Source organism: Podarcis gaigeae, assembly GCF_964106915.1.
Source record: "Podarcis gaigeae genome assembly, chromosome: 12".
In the NCBI taxonomy this organism is placed as follows: domain Eukaryota; kingdom Metazoa; phylum Chordata; class Lepidosauria; order Squamata; family Lacertidae; genus Podarcis; species Podarcis gaigeae.
Genome location: NC_139688.1, coordinates 21,945,065 through 21,966,000, shown reverse-complemented (window position 1 = coordinate 21,966,000; position 20,936 = coordinate 21,945,065). Strand labels below are relative to the sequence as shown.

At 42.8% G+C, this 20,936-nt stretch overlaps 1 protein-coding gene across 1 annotated transcript in view; it reads left to right on the top strand.

Moving 5' to 3' along the window:
- GPR158 (G protein-coupled receptor 158) overlaps positions 1-20,936 on the top strand; it is a 122,749-nt gene that overhangs the window by 69,331 nt on the left and 32,482 nt on the right. The window contains exon 5 of the mRNA XM_083704648.1: positions 13,518-13,586. Within this exon, the coding sequence (XP_083560774.1) occupies positions 13,518-13,586 (69 nt within the window). The remainder of the gene's footprint in view (positions 1-13,517; positions 13,587-20,936) is intronic.

Here is a 20,936-nt window from a genome sequence, read left to right as displayed (position 1 = left end):
GGCGGTGCACGCACTGGTAACTTTAAGACAGGGGTTATGGTTATTATATTCTCAATCACCTTCTGCATCTCTCTTTCAAGGTGATGTACATAATATCATAAAAAATAGCTAAAAGGAGTTATAAAACAGCACAAATAATAGTGGCAAATGAATTTAGCAAACTATTCAGCGGAGGCCTCTGTGGCAGAGACCTATTCATCTAGCTTGGAAAGCTTGACAGAACAAAAAAAAGTCTTCAGTTGTTTCTGGAAGGTGCAGATAGCTGGCACCTCTATAGGAATGCTGTTCCACAGAACAGGGCCAGCCGCAAGCCAGATATCTGTGGATGTGGCACCCAGGCAAAGACAATTCCCGTAAGTGCAGGAGAACCTTGCTTCTCCACCTATGCTCACACAAAGCCCATAGACACACAGCAACTATAGGAGAGGCTGCATGTAACTCCCATATCCCCCAACTAGTCCAGAGGTCCCCAAAGTGGGGCAAAGGGATTACTTAAGAGGCAAGGTAGGGGGCACTGGAGTTACAGTGAATGACCATCCAACTTAGAAAACCTGGTATCACTGGATCAAATTCAACCCTTTTGTTGAATTGATTAAACAAAATAGTTTTATTTGGCTTTTGAATAAATGTGCAATGAATTGTTACCGGTTTGAATTGTGTTGTTGTCTTCCTTAGTGGGTTGTGCAAACCACTATTCTGAATAATGGTTTTTACATGGTAGGGTGGGGGGCGCTGGGGGTGAGTTTATGGAACCAAGGGGGCAAAGGCCTGAAAAGGTCTGGAAGCCACTGATCTTGCTCCAGCCTTCTTTGTGTTGCTTGCGTCTGAAGGATAAGCGACTTGTATTCGAGGCTGGATGGCATTGTGGGAGTCACACCTATGTACCTGTGCATATGCACTGGGTAGGGAGAGGATTCTGTTGAATTCTCAGGGACCCTTCGTCCCTGAGCACCTTTCATAGCGCAGTGGAAGGTCCTTGCGGTCTCTATGTCTAAAAGCTGCTTTCTTCATATTTACATTTTCTTCCTTCATAACCAGATTAAGCACATTGGACAGCTCCTGGATAGCCCAGTCAGTAGAGCATGGGACTCTAAATCTCAAGGTTCTGGGTTCAAGCCCCACATTGGGCAAATGATTCCTGCATTGCAGGGGGTTGGACAAGAAGAAGAAGAAGAAGAAGAAGAAGAAGAAGAAGAAGAAGAAGAAGAAGAAGAAGAAGAAGAAGAAGAGTAGTAGTAGTAGTTTGGATTTGATATCCCGCTTTATCACTACCCTAAGGAGTCTCAAAGTGGCTAACTATATCCTTCCTCTTCCTCCCCCACAACAAACACTCTGTGAGGTGAGTGAGGCTTCAGAGAAGTGTGACTGGCCCAAGGTCACCCAGCAGCTGCATGTGGAGGAGCGGAGACGCGAACCCGGTTCCCCAGATTACGAGTCCACCACTCTTAACCACTAAGTTCCCTCCCAACTCTACAATTCTGTGTTCCTCCACCGAAGGTTCTGGTTGAAGGCAAAACACAAAACACTCCACAGAACTACGTCATTTAAACGATTTAATTACATACAATCCACAGGTTGTTGGTTAACAGCAGCAACAAAATCTGGTGTCAGCAAATACTGCCAGTGTCTGCATGGAGGGATGTCTGACCAGTGAGCAAACACAAAGGAAACAGAGAATTCCACATCTGCATTAGCAAACCCTAGTTAGAGGACGGTTTTAAGCAGCTTTCCACAACCTAATGCCCTCCAGGTGTTTGGGGCTACAACTCCTGGCTGTTGGCCATGCTGAAACATCTGGAATGCACCCATTTGGGAGGGCGGATCTTAAAGAATATGTACTTTGCCACCTTGGCTGCAGGATTCTTTCCGTATCAGCCTGCAGTGTTGTATTTTTAGACTCAAGCCTTCGAAGGATCATATATATGGTGCGGAACAGAGTCTCTATACCAGAAGACACAGAGCAACTTATCTTCATCATAACATACCTTGACAGATTTACATTTCTTGTGTTAGAGAAAAAGATCAGGAGGTGGGTGAACTGAAGAATTGCTTGGGGAACACTAATACTCTTTCCTCCTGGATGCGATTCATTTGTGATTGATGACTTCTTGTTCTTTCCTTCCTCTTCTGCCTTTTCAAGGAAAACACACACACACACACACACACACACACACACACACCTCAGTTTTAAAGTGGTATCCACAGTCTAGCTGGCCTTTGGCATAAGCATTTTTGACAAATATATGGCTTGGAGATAATGAAGCATACTTTCCCAATTCAAAAGAAAAATGAGCTTGCAGAGCCTTATATATCTACGAGGAATTGCAGAAGCACTACAAGGCTTCCAAAGTTCTCTCTCTCTCTCTGTGTATGGTAGAAATTCTAGCAAAGTTGTTACTCCTGAGTATGCACACTCCAAATGCTTGAAGTTGATTTTGAAGGCTCAGTTTACACCTTCAAAGAGAATACATGGGAGTTTTCCTTTGGCTCATGGGTGGGCAGTCCATAACCTATGGACCATACATGGCCCTCAAAAGTTTATTGCAACCTGCGGGGACCCCCTGGCATTTCACTGCAGCAAAACCGAAGGCTTAAAACAATGCAAATAAATTAAATAAAGATCCCTATTTCCCCTGTCCTTTTTCATGTTTTTTTTAAACATCCTCAGAGCTTATCCAAGCACTTTCCAGTTTAAATCAGCCAGGTTCCACTTCTGCAGCTCCCCAAACAGCCCAGTCTTTCCTTGTTTTTGATTCCTTGCTGTTATAGCAGTCCTAGAGAGTTAATTTCTTGTAGTCCTATTAATAGCCGCGCTCAGTAGCTGCTTGCAATGCAGTCAGTGGCTAAAGACACAACAGTCACCGGCAATCTGTCCCAAGTGCTGCCCACGTGCATCAAAATGGGACAAGCAGAGTAGCCAGCAGCAACACTTTATTGCTTAATAATAAAAGCATGGGTGTGCAAATGGTGTGTTGGTTTGGTTTGGTGGCAGAGAGGGAAGATGGAATGCAGTTGGTTGGAAGACAAAAGGAATGACTTTGGGAGAAAGGAGGGAAAAGTTAATTAAATGAAATGAGTGGGTGGGAGAGGGAGATTCACTTGGGAAATGTTCATTTACTGATTCTACCATGTCCATGTTCCCATCTTGGTCACACCTACTTTTCCACATCCGCCACACCTACTTTACCATGTGGCCCCCAGAGAGTTGCCAATGGGTCAATATGGCCCTCAATCGAAAAACCTCACCCATCCTTATTCTACCTGTATGGAATTCTTTTTCTGAAATGCCTTTCCCAGTGAGGCTTGTCTGTCTTTCTTCTCCTTCTCCTTCTCCTTCTTCTCCCTCTTTTTCTACTTCCCTCCAGCAAATCAGTCGGCTGGTTTTTACTCTGATGATTTTATTGCTATCTGCTAGTTTCCATTGCTGAATTTTGCTGCATTGCTATGCTTGCTTTATCTTGATTGTTATTTTATAGTTTTACCCTTCTTTAGGTTGTGTAATAATCTGCCCCCAGAGCATGCCAGCTCGAGGGTGGTGCGTGCATTTTTTTATGTGCAACATGCACCAAAAAAGGCAACTGCCTACAAAAATACATACTGCAGGAGAGAGGCATGAGCACATATTGTCACCAACTCTTAAACTTGGGCAATTGGACCTTTGTGCAGTTGTGCCTCATCCTCTCTGTGTTGCACATAGTCCTTTTTGTCTTCTTGCTATTGTATGTCTTGTGTTTTGTTGGAAACCATTTCCTTTTCCATTGTGGTGAAGTGACTATATTGAGTGCATCATTAAAGATGGCCTTCATATATTTAAATGCATAGGCTTCCGGAGGCGGCGCAAAACAGCAGTGGCGGTCCTCTTTACCCAGTGAAGAGGGGCTCCGTGAAAAAGGGTCGTCCGCTACGGCAAAGCGGAGACCCATTAAGAAAAACCGCAGGCAGAGCGAGCCTGCGGCCGTGGGACTCGGCGGGCGCCCAAAGCCCCCCCGGAAACGAAGAAGGGGCTCCGTAAGGGGCTCCGGAACGTGAAAGGGGGAGCGGCGCTGTGAGTTCATCACTCTTTTCGTGGATGCAAAGCCGCGCTGCTGCTGCTGATGAGCGCCGAGCTTTCTTCTTGAAAACATCAAAATTGGCTGCTACATACCCGTGAGTAAGGGGAGTTAAACATCGGAAAATTTGGGAATTTGGTTGAAATTCGGCTGAAAACGGGAGGCGAGTAACAGGAAGTCCGTCTCCCGATCCTGCTAACCAGATTAAAGCAATTGCGCAGAAGAGCGCTGAAGCGCTGAAAAGGGACTGCAAAAGTAAAACGAGGGTGTATTTGACAGACTTTGTAGTGAAAAGACAAGCAGGAAATCTTTGTAAAAGTTGTGGATTTTATTTTTGGGACCTTCTTCCTAATTTTGAGCTATGTGGAGTTAAAAGGGACAACCCAGCTATCGGGCTGTCAGTGTGCAAAGGAGAACTGTCAAACTGCTGATACTGTTATTGTAGCTTAACTGATACATAGACTGAGATACTAACGTTTAAACATTGTTGCTGGGACCTTTCTTGACACCTTGTGGCTTTTCTTCAAGACAAAGAAAGCCTGTGGAAACTTCCTTTTGTGCTCTGGAACTATTAAAGACTTAACATAGGGAATATAAGAACTTCAATGGCGGACAAGAGTTCTCTCCTTCCTTGAAACTTTGAAATACCCCCACCTAGAGGATTGTGGTGACATAGAGGCCTGGGAACTGTACTTTATTGTGATTCTCTGTGGTTAAATTGTTTACACTCTGGACTTTGTCTAACTTATGAAACAAAAGAAAATTTGACCTTGAACAGAGGCAGGTGTGGAATGAGTGGCACAGGGAGAACAAGAGCAGCTAAAGCTAAAGAAAAAGAAAAGAAACCAGGGCAACTTGTTCAAACAACCCTATTTCATCAACGAAGATCATCCGTCCCAACTGTGCTGACAGCACAGGAGGTGGAAATTGAAGAGCCTGCTGTAGAGCCTGCTGCAGAAGATATGGCAACTGGAGGATCTGAAATAGTCCTGAAACAAATCTTGGAACAACTTGGAATTTTAAATCAAAAAGTGGACAATCAATCATCAAAAATTGACCAAGCTACATCCTCTATCACTAAATTATCTGAGCAAGTTTCTCATCATACTCAGGCAATTGAAAAATTGCAAGGGGCAACGACTGAAAATTATAAGCTTGCGGTGGAAGCTAGTCAAAAAGCAGAACAGGCGAACAAAAAGGTTGATGAGATTAGGGGGGAAGTAAGGCCTCTGAAAAGACAGGTAGGGGAACAACAAGCCTACCTGTCATTGGTTGAATTGAAAAGTAAGGAAAATAATCTCAGATTAAGGGCTATCCCAGAATTGGAGGAAGGAAATCTACAGGGATTTTTAACACTTTTGTTCTCCAAATTCTGGGGGATAGAGGAAGATAAGGACTTTAAAATTGTGACTGCCTTTAGACTGGGAAAATTGATAAAGAAGGACAAGTCCAGAGACTGTTTGGTTATTTTGAGATCGAGAGAGGAAAGAGACAAGATACTAGGCCTACATTTCAAAAAATCTTTGGAGATAGAAGGTAAAAAGGCTGAAATTTACAGAGATATACCTAAACACCTTTTGGATCTTAGGACCACTTATACAGATTTGACCAAATTGTTGAGATACAACACAATCCCTTATAGGTGGGAGTTTCCGCAAGGACTATCATTTACCTACAAAGGAAGGAAAGTAAGAATTAAAACACCGGAGGACCAACAGAAGTTCCTACACGACCACGAGGAGGACCTCCAGAAAGGAGCTGCAGCTTCTTGGCCTCCACCACCACCGGGACCATCTCCAAAGCCTACACCGCCTGGATCTGGACCAACATTACCACCTCCGGGATCGGAGGGAAACCTAGACACCCCATTGTAGACCCACCAATTAGACCAGGATGTCGCTGCAGCTTCTTAGTTGGAATATAAACGGCGGAAATTCTCCGGAAAAAAGAAGAAAAGTATTTCATATCTTGAAAAAAGAACAATTGGACATTATTTGCCTGCAAGAAACACATGTGACAAGGCTCCACAGAAAAGTGCTAATTAATAAAAGACTAGGCCAAGAATTCATCTCTTCGGACAAAGTGAAGAAAAGAGGAGTGGTGATATATGCAAAGGAGAGCCTGTCACCGAAATTCTTATTCAAAGATGAACACGGCAGAATTTTGGCGATTGAAATTCAGACACAAGGAGAAAAATTTCTGATATTAGGAATATACGCCCCAAATGAAGGAAAATCGGAATTTTTCAGGAAGCTGCATGAGATTATGCTGGACTACCTAGACTACAACAACATCATCATGATGGGTGATATGAATGGGGTTGTGTCTGTAAATATGGATAAGTCGCAAAGTGCTAACATAACGAAAGATGGCAGACTACCTAAAACTTTTTTTGAAATGACTGACAATGTGGGCTTAATTGACATATGGAGGGTTAAGAACCCCCTAGGAAAAGAAGGGACTTTCTTTTCTGAAGCTCATCTGACATGGACACGAATCGACCAAATATGGATAACTAGAGGACTGGCACCTAAGACTAGAAAGGTGGAAATCTGCCCAAAAACCTGCTCCGACCATAATGCTTTGAAAATGGAACTCTGACTAAATACAACCGGATCCTTCAGATGGAAAATGAATGACACCCTACTAAGGGACGAGAAGATTGTTAAGAAGGCCCAAAAAACTTTAAAGGACTATTTTGAGATAAATTTAAATACCACTGTGGAAAAAAGAATAATCTGGGACGCAAGTAAAGCAGTTATGAGAGGGTTTCTAATACAACAAAACACGATCAAGAAAAAGCTCTGGAATGAAAAGAAGGAGAAGATATTGGAAAAAATAAGAGATGGAGAAAAAAAACTAAGATCTAGGCCCAAGTCGAAGGAAGTGCTGAGAGAAGTGAAATTTTTTCAAGCACAATATTTGAAACTGATAAATCAAGAGGTGGAATGGAGAATTAAACAAATGAAACAAAGATCTTTTGAATCAGCAAATAAGTGTGGGAAACTGCTAGCATGGCAGTTGAAAAAGAGACAAAAACTTAATACAGTTACAAATCTAGAGATTGAAGGGAGAATGGTACAGAAACCCGAGGAAATTAGAAAGTGTTTCCAGAGATATTTCAAAGAGCTTTATTCACAAGGGCCACAGAAAGATTCGGAGGTGGACCAATTTCTTAAAACCAACGGATTACAGAAAATACCTCAGGAAACGAGAACAACCCTGAATAGTAATATCACACAGCAAGAAATTGAAAGCGCCATTCAGAACCTCCAATTAGGCAAATCTCCAGGCCCCGACGGACTTACCTCCAAATACTATAAGGTTTTGAAGGACTATTTGATACAACCTTTGTTGGAGGTTTGTAACCAGATTATGGAGGGGAGGAAGGCACCGGAAACGTGGAAAGAAGCCTTCATCACATTGATACCCAAACTAGAAACTGAAAAGACTCAGCTTAAGAACTACCGCCCCATCTCACTCCTAAATGTGGATTACAAAATTTTTGCAGACATTTTGGCAAGTAGGTTTAAAAAAGTGCTTAATGAAGTGATCCATAAGGACCAGGCTGGCTTTCTCCCTGGTAGGCATTTGTTTGGCAACACAAGAAACATTATTGATATTTTGGAGCTTTTACAAACAAAGCTAAACACTAGAGCGGTGCTAATCTTTATTGATGCGGAGAAAGCCTTTGACAATATTTCCTGGATGTTTATGAAGAAAAATTTGGAAGGGATGGGAGTGGGGCGGGGGTTTGAAAATGGAATAGAAGCAATATATTCAGAACAAAAAGCGAAATTGATAGTAAACAATGTGGTGACAGAGGAGTTTAAAATTGAAAAAGGGACATGGCAGGGGTGCCCCCTATCCCCCCTATTGTTTATTTCAGTTCTGGAGGTGCTATTGAACATGATTAGAAAGGACCGGTTGGTACAGGGAATTGAGGTCGGAGTGAAACAATATAAATTGAAAGCATTTGCAGATGACCTGGTATTAACATTGCAGGAGCCTGTCTCTAGTACTAAAAGAGTGTTAGAATTAATTTCGGACTTTGGTCGGGTGGCGGGATTTAAGTTGAACAAGCAAAAAACTAAGGTTATAGCAAAAAATTTGACAAGTACAGAAACAGATGAGTTTGTGAAAGAAACAGAATTAAATGTGGTTAAAAAAGTAAAATACCTAGGGGTGTATCTGACCTCCAAAAATTTGAATCTGTTTAAGGACAACTACGAGAAATGTTGGTCAGAAATCAAAAGAGATTTGGAAACATGGTCAAGATTGAAACTTTCCTTGTTGGGCCGAATAGCAGCTATAAAGATGAATGTATTGCCAAAAATGTTATTTTTGTTTCAGACCCTACAGATCGTGGACAAGGTGGAATGCTTTGGAAGGTGGCAGAAGGATATCTCTAAGTTTGTTTGGCAGGGCAAAAAGCCCCGAATAAAGTTTAAGATATTAACTGATGCGAAAGAAAGAGGGGGATTTGCCCTGCCAGACTTGAGGTTATATTATGAATCTGCAGCCTTCTGCTGGTTGAAAGATTGGATCTTACTGGAAAACACTGATGTCCTAGATCTGGAAGGGTTTGACAACGCCTTTGGGTGGCATGCATATTTGTGGTATGACAAGGTTAAAGCGCACAAACTGTTTAAAAACCACATTGTCAGGAGAGCAATTTTAATGGTCTGGACAAAATATAAAGACTTATTGGAGAGTAAGACTCCGAGGTGGCTCTCACCGGTGGAGGCCAAGGCACGTAAGAGACCTAATATGGAAGCCAATTGGCCTAAATATGAGGAAATTATTGAAAAGATTGGAGACAATTGGAGGTTGCAGAGCTTGGAAAAACTAAAAAACAAGGTGCGAGATTGGTTGCATTATGCACAAATTCAAGAGGTCTTTAAAGTAGACAAGAAGGTTGGATTCCAGGTGGAAAAATCGAAACTAGAGACAGAATTGTTAGAACCAAAAAGTAAACTACTTTCGAGAATGTATAACCTGCTGCTTAAATGGAATACTCAGGATGAGACAGTCAAATCCGCCATGATAAAGTGGGCGCAGGATTTGGGGCATAACATTATGTTTGAAGACTGGGAAAGGTTATGGAACACCGGAATGAAATTTACGGCATGTAGTGCCTTGAAGGAAAACATTATGAAAATGATATACCGGTGGTACATGACCCCAGTCAAGCTTGCTAAGATATATCACCTGTCTGATAATAAATGCTGGAAATGTAAAGAGGCGGAAGGGACATTTTTTCACCTCTGGTGGACCTGCCCGAAAGTGAAGGCCTTTTGGGAAATGATTCATAATGAACTAAAAAAGGTACTTAGATTTACCTTACCTAAGAAACCAGAGGCCTTCCTCCTGGGCATGGTGGACCAGAGAGTGCTTAAGAAGGACAGAACCTTTTTTATGTATGCTACTACAGCAGCAAGGATCCTGATTGCAAAACATTGGAAGACACAAGATTTACCCACACTGGATGAATGGCACACGCAGTTGATGGACTACATGGAACTGGCCGAAATGACTGGCAGAATCCGAGACTTGGGAGAAGAAACAATTGAGGAGGACTGGAAAAAATTTAAAGACTATTTGGAAAAACATTATAAGTTGTATGAATGTTAAAAAACGCACCTTTTAGGAAATTCTAGCTTCAGTAATGTTAAATTAAAGAAATGGAAATTAAGGTACAAGAAGTCAGAGATAGAATAATGAAACAACTTTATTGTGTTAAAATGAAAACGTACATGATTTGGGTCATAATATATTTGAAATTGGGTAACATGATAAAATGGAAGATACAATAAGTATTGAAACAAGTTAACAAATTGCAGACGTTATGCATCACAGAGAACGCAGGGTTGGGAGGACGTGGGGAAGTCCAACAGATTTGGAAAAAAGAGTAAGAAAAATTTGTAACTTTCCTTTTCTACTTCTATAATATGCTTTTTATTCTTTTTTCTGTATTTCATAAAACTAATAAAAATATTATTAAAAAAAAAACATATATTTAAATGCATAACTGCCCCAGTTATGTAAGTGGGTCATCAACATGTCCATGAATGCCAGTGTGCCTCTGAGCACTTGTGAAAGGTCTCCTTTTAAAAATCCACATTGTATGAAAGATGGTTTGGTCTTCCTGCCCACTTCCTATTTGTACTGGCACATCCCCTTAAGCATGCCCATATTTCATTTGGGACCGGTCACCCACCCACCCTTCTGTTCTGAACAGAAGAGATGTTTTTGCTCTGTGAGTGAACATCCTGGTGGGTGACAGGTGCCATTCTTTTCACTGATGGAGAGGCTCGCCTGTGCCATTTTGTGGTCCTGCCTCTTAAAGCTCTTCTTGTGTCTGACAGCCATTTTAGTGTTGTGCCACACCTCCAAGGCCCACTCAAAATGGGATGCATCCAGTTGGAAAAGAAAAAAGGGAGAGTTTCAAGATCCCGAAGGGTAATGTACGGAGAACTGCCACCACATTTCCTTTAATCTGAGACAAGTCAAAACCCAGGAATGTAAATGCTGAAATATTGGCATTTTTGTGCTTGATATTTTCTCTTATCGACTGAGTAGGAATGGTAGGATTATTCTATTTCCATTCTGCATCTATTTCACATGTGCTCATTCGTAAGTCTTTTCTGTCTTATGTTTGCCATAATCTGTGATCCATATGGAAATTCATATTTTAACATGCATTTAAATGCCTATTTTGTCACACAACACTTATATCATTGCATATATTATCTTGCATATTTCTAAAAAATACTTTATTCTAAAATTTGCATTTTTGCATTTTTATTATTATTCTTTTTAGTCGAGGACTCTGAAATTCAGGGAAGTGTGCAATCCAAAGAATAATTATGTTATGATCCATGCATTATGATCCATTCCTGGGGGGTGCGTGCGAATTAGGCTAGTTCGTTAAAAAATGTGGACTAAATGAAATCCTCCTCCATCCCCAAAGAGTGACAGCCAAAGAGCTTCTGCCAGCACCTTCTATAGTGCTATATCTGTTCTACATAGACTGCAGTCTTAAAGATATTCACTTGAACTGAAATCAATGTAATGTACTTCCAAAAGAATACACTTATCACTGGGTCTTAAATAGCTTATTCCCCCTGTGTATGCATGAGCAGTCCATGGATAGGCATTAAAAACTAACCATACAGGCAAGCTAGAGTTTATAAAAGAAGGTCCAGTAGCTGATGGTGTGGTGGGACAGTGGTGCTCACTTGGCCTCCCAGCAGTGGAGTTGCTGCTGTGATGGAGTGAGGAGGCAGGGAGGTCAGCAGAGTGCAAAGGCACTGGCAGGAATACCATATTGGCTTGGCTAGTGTGTTTGCACTGTGCTGACCTCCCTTTCACTTTCCCCATCTCTTTCCTGGTAAGCAGCAGCTGACTCAGCTGTTGGGAGGTCAGGAGTACCGCTGCCTCACCATACGATCTGCTACTGAGCAGGACACTTTCATACCTCTCTCTCCTTCCTCCTCCTTCTGTTCCATCTTTACAAACATCACAGTGCCTTTTGGGAGGCACACAGCCATTGCATAACCATCACCAGGTACTACTGCTTAGGATGCGTTTAGATTCATCTATCAGCCGACCACCATCCATTGTGGAAATTAATATTCTACACCAACTGAAAGTTCCTAGCACAGGTTTTTGATATCTGGTGCTCCGGCACATTAGCTTGAGCTGTTAAAGGAAATTATGCTGGTGTTTCCCTGGTCATTTTCCTATATGTACACTACATGTGCAGTCATTAATGCCAGTTTGCTAGCAAAAGTGTAGCCATTGCAGAGGGCAGCATGGAAATACTTTGACATTTGATGACAACCTTCATTATGCCAAAGAAGCTGCCTGGTTTGTCGGCCTGTGGGAAACGGCAATGCCCAAAGACAGCTGCATCATTTTGGCAAAGAGATATTTAATGATTCTCTAGGGTGGAGGAACAACAGATTCCCTCCTAGAACAATGAGCAGTTGAGTGGTCCCGGCAGAAATGATTGAATGGCAGCAAGAGTGTATTACTCATTGGGGAATGCCTAAACTCCTCCAGGTTCTCTTTTCCCTTGACCACTGCTTTATGCATTGCTGAAGGCTGTTCTGATGGCCCTGGTGGTATAGGAGAAGAGGCAGGAGAAAAGAAGCAATGGGAACAAATAGCCTTCCAATTTACCTTCTGAATATTATGTACATTCCAAAATGCCAGTAGCCATGAATTGCATGTACTCTGATTCTGCAAGCCAAAATAGTTGAAATTATTAAAGGCAGTGCCAAAGAGATAATCAGGCCACCGTAAAGCAGCAAGCAGTTTTGTTCCCCCAGAAGAGAGTTTGGGGGCATTTTAAAAAGTAAGGCTTTTCCCCTTGGAAAATTACTGAATTAAGGTTTCAGTTCCCTAGATTTTCAGCTGTGGTGGACTGCTTATACCTGCTACTGGGCCTTGTCTCAAGAAGCCCTTGGACTTACTTGATAGCAGTAGCAGAGCTGACTGTAAAAAGCAAACATACACAACTGATTAGAATAGCTCTAAAATCATATATCATGTACATTACAGTCATTTTTGGTATCCATCTCTCAGCCTCAATATGTATATATCATAATTAAATTCCCCTTTAAGTTCTGATAATGATCTAAGGGTCCGGGTAGGTTCATTTATATGTTGCAAAGCCCTCTCTAGTGAGGTGCATCCGTCTCCAACATTATTAGCTTTCAGGAGAAATTTGAAACCTCAGACGTTTGGTGGCTGAACAATATGTTCCTGGCAGTCCTGAGATCACTGGATGAAATAATATTTTAAACTGTAGCTGTTTTAGAATTTTTTGTTTTGTTTATTATTGCGGGTGTGCTTGCTGGCTGGGGGTGGGGAAGAAAGGGTGGGATATAAATTCAATCAACCAGTAAAAGAAAATAGCTTGGGGTGAGGGAAATGGTGTTTCCCTCTAGGAAAGTGAAGCTACAGAAAATGCCCAGCCCATGCGAACATGTGCCATCTGTTTAAATCATATAGGAGAAATGGATGTGATTATGCCTGTCTGAGCACACTCTAAGCATCTGTACTAAACTATTTAAAATGGACTGCTTCAGTTTACACTGACTTGTATTATATTGATATCAATAGAGCTAATGTTGCAACCTTATTTGCTAGGAAGTAAATCCTGATGAGGGGAACCTGCTTACAAGCAAACATATTAATAGGTATTGGAAACCAGTTTAAACACCAGTATTCCGTGTTTGGGTTAATTAATTTACCAATCTGGTTGTTAGGTGGTCAGTCTTCTCTGTCTTGTGCTAAAATCGGTAACATTTATTCACCTTGATTATAACCCACCAATATGACATTTCATCTGCAAGCCTCTTAATGTTTCTGCTATAAATATTTTAAAGATAATGTGAAACGAATAATGCAATGGCTGTGTCAGTCTAATTTCTTGTACCCGTTTGTTTTCGTTTCTAGAGCATTAAGGCATCTGGTCTCGTTCTCTTGGAGACTATCCTGTTTGGGTCACTGCTTCTTTACTTCCCGGTGAGTTACACTGTTTTGTTCTTAAGGAGTATAAAAGACGAGGCCGTGAGCTGTGCATCAGATGCAGTGCTTCATTTCGATGTTTCGCAGATGAGCATCTTCACACATCCCTGTCCTCACATGAACGATCATTGCCTGAAGGGCCCTCATCTTAGAGGTGTGCTTAGGTAATTTGAGACTCTGGACTTTAAAAGTCTCATTGGAGGTTAGGCAGAGCCAGTGTGGTGTAGTGGTTAAGAGCGGTAGACTCGTAATCTGGGGAACCGGGTTCACGTCTCCGCTCCTCCACATGCAGCTGCTGGGTGACCTTGGGCCAGTCACACTTCTTTGAAGTCTCTCAGCCCCACTCACCTCACAGAGTGTTTGTTGTGGGGGAGGAAGGAAAAGGAGAATGTTAGCCGCTTTGAGACTCCTTAAAGGGAGTGAAAGGCGGGATATCAAATCCAAACTCTTCTTCTCTTCTTCTTTAGACCAGGGCTGAGGAACCTGTGATCCTCCAGGTACTGTTGGACTCCAGTTCCCATCAGCCCAACGGCTAGGGAAGATGGGATTTGCAGCCCAATGCACCTGGAAGGCCGCAGGTTTCCCATTCCTGCTTTAGATGGTAGTGCTTATTTACTCCACCCACTTTAAAGTATGATAAGATAGCCCTGCCAAGTTTGGGGTCCGCTGCAGCTCATTCCTGCTAAGTAGAGTCCGAAGTCCTTCTCTCATGGCACCACTGCCTCCCCTTTATACATTCCTGAAATCTCTTAGATGTGGGGTGCTCACAGTAGCAATTTACACTGCAACAGCCTGCCCTACACCATCCTCCGAAGAATTGTGGAGTCGCCACAACCATTTCCTTTTCTTCTTTTTAACTTAAGGGTGCTACACGATGTACCCAGAATCATTGTACACCAGCAGCACCTCATAAACAGGAGCTGGATCACAGCAGAGCTATATCAAAGGAAAGCAACACAGGGGCACACTTAGGAAAATACTGCACTTCCATGGCTCCCAGTCTTATTTATTAGCCAACAGGTTGTGAAAAATAGCTTGCGGACTTTGTGCACCCCCTCTCCCCTCCCCTTTAAACAAAGCTATTGATGCCTAAACTAAGCTACAAAATCTGTCTACTGTTCTTTCAATATGTCTTGTATATAGAAGGGAAACCCAAATAATCTGTTGCCCTTCTGGCATTTGTTATAAAACAGGGAAATTGACTCAATTCGCCCCTCCCCAATCCGGAATCAAGCAACATATATAGACACTGGGTTTTTCAGAAAACATACTGCTATTTTTGTTGTACGTGGGTACACTGTGGAACAATACAAGAAAAGAAAGACACTGATTTATTTTGGTTAGAACACCTACCTTAGGGAACAGATGGCCATTATAGAACATGTAAAGGAAAGATGCTAACTACCTTCGCCTATTTCTAGCCTCTTACATTTCTGAGATGAGAAAAGTGGCATAGAAAACCAGGAAGAGGAATAAAGACACATAGTTTGTTTAACAAACCATGAGTAAACCATCCACAGTAATCAAGCAAACCACGGTTTCTACAAAGTTTGGTTTCTTTTTTCCAACTGCTCTTGCCTTGTGCCTTTGTAGTCTGTGGAATGTCTTGGCTAAGGTGTTCAGAGTAACCATGGTTAAGGAGAAGGTACTGGATTCACATGTAATGCCAAGCAATAGTTAAAACAAATCAAGGTTTGTAAGCAAACAACAAACCATGGCTTCAGATCTTGGTTTGTTGGCTGTAGACAAAGCTGTAACTATAGTTAAACTGCTGTGCAGGGTTCTTACATAACACTAAGCCATGGTTTCGTTTATGTTTGACCCAGGCCACTCACAGTATATATGTTAGGAAAAGTATGGGAAGAATAGTTGTACAGTTCTTCTCGAGTTTGTTCATGTGGAAACATGCTGAGGCGACACTTTTCTGTTAGATAACTCTGTTTTCATCTCCTTGATTGAAATAAACATTTGATCTTGCCATCCAAGATTTATGCCCCAGCTTGTGGAGCTTTGTGTATAAAGCCTATAATGAGGCCTAGATGAAAAGCTTCTTGTATTTAGTTTCTGTCACCCCTTTATTATCTTTTGATGCTTTTTCTCTCCGCCCGTCTGTTGCCAGTTGTTTCAGTTTGCATAATAACTACCACTTCTAGTGCCCAATGCATCCCTGTGAAGTCTGTTGTGTTGTTGTTGTTTTTTTAAAAAAGAAAGGAAACCAAAATTCCAAAAGTAACTCCCTGTATGCTCCTAATACCATAGCTCTGTTAAGATGACTGGAAACAGAGCACACAATTGCCCCGTGTTATGGTTCTTGTTCTGAAATCTCCCCCAGATGAGAGCACCCAACTCAGGAGTTCTCTCAAAGCCCCCAAAGCCTTGTCTTTCCTTCAGAGAGATCTTGGGGTTGGAGGTCGTTGGCTCCTAGTCTAAGAGGCTTAGGATGCTTCTCATCATTGAAGTCTCCCTGGGGACACTGTGCAAACTTCCTTCTCCCTTCCCTCCTCCCTCAATTACTGTTCCTGCAAGGCAGGGGTGAGGACCCCTCCGCTTGTTTGGAAGAGGGATTCCTTGTTAAACCACTTGGGAAGGGGTAGCTCTGTGAGAGGAATGGGGTCCCCTAACAACTCTCAGCACCCATAACAAAATATACTTGGGGGGGGGGCAGAGCCATGACAGCTTGCATTGTTATGATGCTGCTTGGAATGTATAGTGTAAATGGGGCCTATGTGTGTGCAAGCTGTACATGAGTATATTGGGGTGGGAACTGTGGCCTTCCAGATGTTGTTCAACTCCAGCTTCCATTGGCTCAATCCAGCATGGCAAATAATCTGGGATATCAGGAGCTGTAGTCCAGCAACACCTGGAAGGTCAACAGGTTCCCCATCCCTGCTGTATATATGCGTGAATGGGGACTCTCCATTTTGCATACTGCATGCACACACGGCCAATAAAGCTTCTTATCTGGTCTTTCCAAAAGTGAACCAAAGCCCCATTTTAGTGCAATAACCCCTCTTGGGTTTCAGGACTCATCTCCCAGGGCTGCATTACTTATTTTAATAAAACAAAACAGTGCACATTTCATTGCATTTAACAAAATTCGCATGCCACTTGATTGTAAACAAAAACCTCCAAGTGCTTTACAGAGAATGTAAAAAATATACATTGTAAGTGTCAGTAAAAATCAAAGTAGAAAAATAAAACTGGAACACGAATAAAAGCGACATTTAAAAATATACATTATAAGCTAAATTTACAGATTAAAATTGACTTCAACTTTACATGTTCATTGCATCCATCCGTCCCTGAATGGAACTAGTTTCTTGTGTGCATTGCTGTTCAAGCACATGGAAGGAAATTCCACTGAAGTAATAGAAACATAGAATTGTAAAGTTGTAAGGGGCCACAAGGGATATCCAGCCCAGCCTCCATCAATGCAGGAATCTTTTTGCCCATTGTGGGACTAGAACCCACAGCGCTTAGCTATCCCAAGTCTATGAGACTTCCTTCCTCGTCACTTGTTTAGGATGAGTGTGTGGAGAACATAAAGCACATTGGCCCTAATTAAAGCGAATGCCACTTGGCATGTCACCAGGATGCTTTTGAAAATTTCATTTAGTGGCTTTATTTAGAATTTAAAAGAACTGACCTTAAGCAACTTTGCTCAGAGAGCCATTAATTATTATGATACTTATTAGCTGAGGGATGACATTTAAGAACACCGGTTTCCCTTTAATACCTGCTCCACAGAACAGCTAGAAAAGTAATTAGAGTTGCACACTTTGATTTCCCCTCCCCTCCCACAGTTTATTCTCCTGTAATTAACTTTATACATCTGAAGTAACTAAAAGCTTATTTGAACACCAGAAAATGTCTTAACGTTAGCCAACTCTCTTATTGTAGAGCAGGCATAGGCAAACTCTGGCCCTCCAGATGTTTTGGAACTAGCAGGACCAGTGGTCAGGAATAATGAGAATTGTAGTCTCAAAAATCTGAAGGGCCGGAGTTTGCCTATGCCTGTTGTAGAGAGACTAAACTGGAAATGCTTGTTGCTATTCTCCTTTTGGCATATTGTAGCTGTGTTGATTCATCTATCCCCTTCATATGTTATATACTTGTTATATCCACTTGTATAGACAACTTTCCAATCCCCCCACAATAAAAACCCCCAGAAAACAAATTCTGCTTACATTTATATCCCACCTTGTCTTCAAAGAGCTCGAGGTGTGGCATTCACAATTTTCCCTTGTCACATTTTATCCCTGTGCGGTGGGTCGGGCTGAGAGAGGCAGTGTCTGCCCCAAACTCACCCAGGAGGCTATATGGGGATTTGAATCCTGCTCTCCCAGGTCCTAGTTTCGCATTCTAAAAAATAAATAAACCTTGCTCTACATCTTTAACTCTTACTTTTACATAATACAATCATACTTGGAATGTATAATCTACTTTGGCCCATAAAACAGCTACTGCTAGAGTGATCTATTGGTCAGGACCTTGGCCCTCCAGATGTTTTGAGACTACAGTTCCCATCATCCATGACCACTGGCCCTGCTAGCTAAGGATCATGCTAGCTAAGGATCAGTCCCTCACCATGGGACTGAAACTGCCTTGGTCGCACTGGTTGATGATCTCCGGCGGGCTAGGGACAAAGGTGAGAGCTGTTTCCTAGTTTTGCTGGATCTCTCAGCGGCCTTTGACACCATCGACCATAACATCCTTCTGGACCGTCTAGAGGGGCTGGGAGCTGGGGGCACTGTTATACAGTGGTTCCGCTCCTTTCTCCTGGCCGTGTCCAGAAAGTGGTGGTGGGGGGATGAGTGTTCAGACCCCTGGGCTCTCACTTGTGGGGTGTCTCAGGGTTCCGTCATCTCCCCCATGCTTTTTAATATCTATATGAAGCCGCTGGGAGACATCATCAGGGGGTTTGGGCTGGGTGTTCATCAGTATGCGGATGATACCCAGCTCTACCTCTATTTCAAATCGGAACCAGTGAAGGCGGTGAAGGTCCTGTGTGAGTGTCTGGAGGCGGTTGGAGGATGGATGGCGGCTAACAGATTGAGGTTGACAAGACAGAAGTACTGTTTTGGGGGGACAGGAGGTGGGCAGGTGTGGAGGACTCCCTGGTCCTGAATAGGGTAACTGTGCCCCTGAAGGACCAGATGCACAGCCTGGGAGTTATTCTGGACTCACAGCTGTCCATGGAGGCACAGGTCAATTCTGTGTCTAGGGCAGCTGTTTACCAGCTCCATCTGGTACACAGGCTGAGACCCTACCTGCCTGCAGACTGTCTCGCCAGAATGGTTCATGCTCTAGTTATCTCACACTTGGACTACTGCAATGCGCTCTTTGTGGGGCTACCTTTGAAGGTGACCCAGAAACGGCAATTAATCCAGAATGCGGCAGCTAGACTGGTGACTGGGAGCGGCCGCCAGGACCACATAACACCTGTTCTGAGAGATCTGCATTGGCTCCCAGTATGTTTCCGAGCACGATTCAAAGTGTTGGTGCTGACCTTTAAAGCCCTAAACGGCCTCGGTCCTGTATACCTGAAGGAGCATCTCCACCCCCATCATTCAGCCCGGACACTGAGATCCAGCGCTGAGGGCCTTCTGGCAGTTCCCTCATTGCGAGAAGTGAGGCTACAGGGAACCAGACAGAGGGCCTTCTCGGTAGTGGCGCCCACCCTGTGGAACGCCCTCCCATCAGATGTCAAAGAGATAAACAATTACCTGACATTCAGAAGACATCTGAAGGCAGCCCTGTTCAGGGAAGTTTTTAATATGTAACGCTGTACTGTTTTTAACACTTGATTGGGAGCCACCCAGAGTGGCTGGGGAAACTCAGCCAGATGGGCGGGGTATAAATAAAAAATTATTATTATTATTATTATTATTATTATTATTATTATTATTAGCCAAAATCATCTGGAGGGCCGAGTTTGAGGAAGCCTGAGCTATTCCATCAAAATATGGACACCGGTTTTAATTTTTTTAAAAAAGTGAAATACCTTTGTTAGAAAAGTACAACTCTTGAGTATGAAGAGGTGAGTGCACCTCAGGTGTGGGGAACCTGTGGTTCTCCAGGTGTTGCTGTACTCCAAGTCCCGTCTTTCCTAGCCAGCATGGGCAATGGTCAGGGATGATGGGAGCTGTATCCAACACACTTATGCAAGCTGTGTTCTGGTTTGGTTGGTTGGTTGATTGGTTCTTTCAGCCCAGGTTATTGGCTTGTTTGAGGAGTAAACCCTACACAAATCTGGAGCGGAGACCCTAAAATGGTTAGATGGCCTTTTATGCCTCCTTCTGAAGCTAAGCTGGTTCCAAACACATTGCTCTGCTTTCCTGTGGGTGACATCAGTGAGGCCAAGGGGGGAGGGTCTTGTCAGGGCCTCCATACATACTGCTCTGGCTTGCGCCCCGAGGAGGTCACTTTGGTTCTGCTAGCTCATTGGTTTGAGTTAACCCCTGGAGGCACGCTCTGTTATCCCTCAAGACAAATAGATGCCAACAACAACTTGAGAAGCTTTCCCTCTGCCTTGCCTGTCTTGCATTGCTCTGCCTTGCATTCTCTCTCTAACCCTTCCTTACTGAATTCAGCCTCCGCTGAGACATTGGTAACTTAACAGAGTTGCTAGCTGGGTCTATACAGATCCCTGGTGGGGCCTCTTAACACATGGCTGCAGCAGGCTTTCCCCAGCAAAAGGGAAGAGAGTCGTGCTTGGTGTGGTTAAGCAGTCAGATCTGAGAAATCTGAGAAGCTCCAAAGCTTGGATTCGGGTGCTCCTGGCGAAGTAGAATGACCAGGTGAAAAAGAGGACAGGACTCCTGAACCTTCTGCAGTTGTACAGAACAGGGGATTTTGGCAGGCGTAATTGCATGACAAGCTGCACGTGCTGAAATTCATCTCTGCAGCTTTGAAAGGTGCAGGAGTCCTGACTTTTCCTTCACCTTGCCACCTTGTTGGAGAGCTTCCGGCCTAAGCAAATCAAAAATCCCAAGTAAGACTCTTTGTACTAAGAGCTTTTGTTCTTTATTGTTCCATTCAGAGGCAAATTCACTAACAGCTCAGCATCGTGCTCCGTAGGGGAAATGAAATGAAAGTGATGTGTAGTCTGAAAGCCAAAAAGCGATGATTAAAAATTATCAAGGAGGGGAGATGCTATGCTATAACTTTTCCTTCAAGACACTTTATTAAAACATTCATTTTTAGTTAAGCAGGCACATACCACTTAATTGAACCACTCTGGCAGCAAGTTTGTTTATTGCTATTATCTACACGTCAGCATGGGTGCTTATTTCACGTTATAAATAGTGGGCTTTTATTTCTTCATTAAATATTACCGTATAGTCA